The following is a 5000-nucleotide window of genomic DNA, read 5'->3' on the forward strand; positions in this document are numbered from 1 at the left end:
TCTCTCTCTCTTGCTCGCTCGCTCGCTCTCTCTCTCTCTTTCTCCCTGACTTTGCTGTCCCCATCCCCAGTCATGCTGGCTAGACCACAGAGGGCAGAATGGCTTTGGGTGTTCATTGTACTTGATGATTTTGTCGACTGTAATCTCTGTCTGTTTCCACATATGGGAAATAAGGCGTGTTAACTTTACGATGTTTTGCTTAAAGGGACACTGTGCAATGAAATGGTCAAAAAAGGTATTGCAACTATGCTGCTCATTGGAACCGGGTTGCCTATTGCCAAATTTGATCTTTTCATTAACGTTTACTAAGTAATAAACAAATATTTTCTAGTATAGTCCAAGTACAGTAATTGTTGCAGCTGAAAATGTTTATTTCTTGAAATTCAAAATGGCGGACTATGGAGAAGATCCCCCTTTTCATGTATGTATAGTGCAATTTTCACAGTCATAATGAATACTAAGAATTTATGGTGGTGGTAAGTATCCATGAAAAAGGTAACATTAGTGAATGGGCAGCATGAATTCTGGAAATAAACAACTAAAAATCTCACACAGTGTCCCTTTAAGTTTTGCAGGGCACACTTGAAAACATGAACAAAGAAAAAAGCATCCAGCGATGGTTATTCTGACTGCAAAGTGTTCATACACATTTTTGTTGCCATTGATTACATAAAAGCAGTTGTTTACCACAACTAGTGGATTTCTCATTACTTAAAATCCCTTGTATTTAGAGCTCAGGGCTTTTGAAATATGTGGTACAAAATCTTATAAATCCAGTTGTTTCATCACTAAATTACTGAAATTATTTAGTGGTCATAGAAAAAAAGATTTTTGGAACACATGGAACGAAACTGCCTCGATGGAAACGATTCTCTGAAAGGACACACTTGGTGTGTGTGCGTTGAGTATATTTACTGTAAGGATGTGTATGTTGTGTATGTGGAGCATGGAGCAGGGCATGTGTATGTGTGTTGAGTGTATCTAAGGACGCACATGCGTGGTGTATGTGGAGTGTATGCAAGCCAAGGGCGTGTGTGTGTGTGTGTGTTGAGTTGATGTAAGGACACATGTGCGTAGTGTATGTGGAGTGTATGTAGGCTGTTGAGAGGGCAAGGCTGTGTGCCTTATGTGCTTGTAGCAGCATCTGCTAAGTGAATGAAGAGTGCGGGTGCAGGGAGAGGGTACGGCCTTGGCAGCAGAAGCAGCACTCAGGAGGGAGACAAGCAGCAGCAGCAGCAGCAGCAGCAGCAGCAGTAGCAGCGTCTTGGCTGTCATCCCGCCTCTCCTCCTCTCCTCTTCTCCTCCTCTCCTCCTCTCCTCTTCTCCTCCTCTCCTCTACCCCTCTCCTCTACTCCTCTCCACTACTCTCCTCCTCTCCTCTCCTCTCCTCTACTCCTCTCCACTACTCTCCGCCTCTCCTCTCCTCCTCTCCTCTTCTCCTCCTCTCCTCTTCTCCTCCTCCTCCTCCTCTCCTCTCCTCCTCTCCTCTACTCCTCTCCACTACTCTCCGCCTCTCCTCTCCTCGACTTTCCTCCTCTCATTCTCTCCAACACTCCTCCTCTCCTTGACTCTCCTCCTCTCATTCTCTCCTACACTCCTCTTCTCCTTGACTCTCATCCTCTCCTTGATTCTCCTCCGCTCTACTCTCCTCTCTGGCAGCTTGGTGGTCTGCCCTTTCCTCCTCTGTCTCTCCTCTCACGCTCTCTTCTCTATTTCACTCACTTGATCTATCTCTCCTTTCCTCTCCTCTCTTCTCCTTTCCTCTCCTCTCCTCTCCCCTCGACTCTACTCTCCTGTCTTTCTTCCCTTTCCCCACTCTTTCCCGTTTCTCGTTTTCTTTCGCTCTTCACCTCTTTCTTCTCATCTGTGTCTTGCTCTCTTTTTCTCCCCCTTCCCTCTCCTTCCCAGTCTCTCTGCCTCTTCCCTCTCTCTCCCACCCCCTAGCTCCCTCCTTCCCTCCCTCTCTCTCTTACATGCATATTCATGCAGCTCTTGTGACTGCAGAGCGGTGATGGGAATGCTGATGTTCCCCAGAGTCCCCTCCCCTCCTGTCCTGTCCTCCCCTCCTGTCTTCCCCTCCTTTCTTCCCCTCCTGTCCTGTCCTCCCCTCCCCTCCCCTCCTGTCCTCCCCTGTCCTGTCCTGTCCTGTCCCCTCCTCCCCTCCCCTCCCCTCCCCTCCTGTCCTCCCCTGTCCTGTCCTGTCGCAGGATGCAGTGCACATGCTGGGGTGCTGGCCCTGAGCAAACACAGCAATCTCAGGCTGAAGAGATGCCCTGCAGTAGCAACGTAGCCCCACAATGCATGCAGGGCCGTACCACCAGTGGCACGTTGTAATAGCCATGGAAAGGTTGACTATGACATAATGGTGCCTTTAGTAATGCACTATGACTCTGTCATTACCATTCTGGTAACAGCACATTTATAACGCCGTGTTTTAAAGGGTTAGCAATGGATGGGGTATTTTGGTGGGGACGTTGGCATTTAAATGAACACTAGCCAACTGGCCAAGTGCTGGTGAAATTTCAGTTTGGCTGGTAAAAGAGACCAACTGAACTTACTAGTGAGCTAGTGTGAATATTTATTGGATGAGTTGGAATGGGAGACGTTTTTGGTGATTTCTACACTTCTGGCTGTATATTTTGACACTTGTCATCTTTTCTGAAGAAAATAAGGACTCCAGGGCCTTCTATCAGATGGTTTACCTCTTAACTTAACCTGGTTTACTAATAAACCAGCTTCATAGTATTTCCCTCAAGGACAAGTGAGCCTGTCTGTGGTGACAGTCGGGTCACATGAGGGCAGAGAAGCCCAGCAGGAGTGCCAGCCTGCTGTTCATGTGTCACTCAGAGACGTTCATTAGCTATATATATTCATTTTGACCTTTTAGTCCATGTGTGCGTTAGCTGTCATGCGCTTACTAGCTTTTTGTTCCCTGTGTTTGTGTGTGTGTGTGTGTGTGTGTGTGTGTGTGCGTGCGTGCGTGTGTGCGTGCGTGCGCAGTGCGCACTTGCGTGCTTGCTTGCTTGCTTGCTTGCCTGCTTGCGTGCTAGCGTGCATGCGTGTGTGTGTGTGTGTGTGTGTGTGTGCCTGTATGCGTGCATGTGTGTGTGTGCTACTGAGTGCTACAGAGAGTGCTACATTGGTGAATGTCAAGAGTCACACAACTGAGCACCTTACCACTCTTGCATTTGTGTCTACAGATTCTGAACAACAAATATAAACAAAAAAAAGTCTTGTTGCACTAATGTTTGGATCTATGGATCATCCCACCTGCTGCTATCCAAATAACAGTTGGCCTACTTAAAGATTTGCATATATGCCTTCTAGGTGATTATGAAATGCCACATCTACCACAGGGAGAGCCTTATGCTAGCTGTTCGTTGTGTGTTTGTGCGTGTTTTTAGGTGATAAAGACCTACCACATGTACCGCACAGAGAGCCATATTACTCATCAGTGTGAAGTGTGAATGTGTGTGTGTGTGTGAGGTGTACTACTACTGCACAAAAATTGCACATACTGGGACAAATAAAAGCTACCGAACTGAACTGAACTAGCTGGTAGTATGTGTGTGTTTGGCCCATGTACCACACACAGAGCCTCATACTACCAGCACTCTTTGTGTTTGTGTCCCATAGGGGATGAAGACCTCAGAGAGCGCAGACCTCCGCCAAGGAAGCTGCTTGATGGAACATTTGACCATGTTACACCCTAAGTCTTTCTTTTTGTGGAGTTTCGGCAATTCAATTTCTGGTCACCAGGGGCTCCTAGATTGATAGGCCAGCAATGGTGAAGAATCTTTAAAAAGGTCCTGGTTCTGGTTCGTGCTCTGGATCATAACCAGAATTGAATAACTTGTTCCTTAGGGTCATTACGAACAACTCCACAAAGTTTCAGCCAAATACGTTGGCAAGTTTTTGAGTTATCCTGCTGACAGACATACAGACAGACAGACAAACAGGCAGACAAACAGACCTCCTTGATGGAGGTAATGAATGAATGAATATGGATACTTGTGCTCATACTTGCCTCATACTAACAGGCAAGGCAAGTTTATTTGTATAGCGCATTTCATACACAGGTGCAACTCAATGTGCTTCACAAAATTAACAAATGCAAAAAGAAAACGATTTGTGTTTGGCTCATGTCCCACACGGAGAGCCTCGCACTCACTATCCTCTGTGTGTCTGAGTGTTTGGCCCATGTAGCACATGGAGAGCCTCGCACTCACTATCCTCTGTGTGTCTGTGTGTTTGGCTCATGTCCCACACGGAGAGCCTGGTACTCACTATCCTCTGTGTGTCTGTGTGTTTGTGTGCCACAGGTGATGAAGACCTACCACATGTACCACACGGAGAGCATCAGTGCGGAGGGCAAGCTGAAGGAGGCGGAGAAGCAGGAGGAGAAGCAGTTCAGCAAGTCGGGCGAGCTCAACGTCAACCTGCTGCGCCACGAGGACCGACCGCAACGCCGCAGCTCCGTACGCAAGATCGAGAAGATGAAGGAGAAGGTGAGAGAGAGGGAGAGAGAGAAATGTTGTAAAGTGTGTGTGTGTGTGTGTATCTGTGCGCATGTGTGTGCGTGCGTGTGTGTGCGTGTATGTGTGTGTGTGTGTGTGTGTGTGTGTGTGTGTGTGTGTGTGTGTGTCTGTGTCTGTGTCTGTGTCTGTGTCTGTGTCTGTGTCTGTGTGTCTGTGTGCATGTGTGTGCATGCGTGTGTGTGTGGGTGTATGTGAGAGAAAGAGAGACCTTAGAGTTCTGTGATCAACCATGAGGCTATCTCGACATCTGAAAGATTCTGTATATGCAGCCTATACACAGATACTCACATATTCACGTATTCACTTTGATACTTATACAGGCACACTATACAGTATACTGTGCACACGATATTTTGAATTCTTCAGTTTCATTAAGGATAGCCCTTTGAGATGAATCATCTCGTTTTCAAGGGGGTCCATCAATGCATTACATGCCCTATTACAAGTACTGAATGCTGTTCC

General features: G+C 47.0%; 1 protein-coding gene across 4 annotated transcripts in view; it reads left to right on the forward strand.

Moving 5' to 3' along the window:
* Window positions 1–5000, forward strand: part of srgap3 (SLIT-ROBO Rho GTPase activating protein 3) — a 196403-nt gene that overhangs the window by 106375 nt on the left and 85028 nt on the right. For all 4 annotated transcript variants that reach the window (XM_063215336.1, XM_063215337.1, XM_063215338.1 and 1 more), the window contains exon 5: window positions 4323–4508. In XM_063215336.1, coding sequence (XP_063071406.1) covers window positions 4323–4508 — 186 coding nt within the window. The remainder of the gene's footprint in view (window positions 1–4322; window positions 4509–5000) is intronic.

Source organism: Engraulis encrasicolus, chromosome 14 (genome assembly GCF_034702125.1).
Source record: "Engraulis encrasicolus isolate BLACKSEA-1 chromosome 14, IST_EnEncr_1.0, whole genome shotgun sequence".
NCBI lineage: Eukaryota > Metazoa > Chordata > Actinopteri > Clupeiformes > Engraulidae > Engraulis > Engraulis encrasicolus.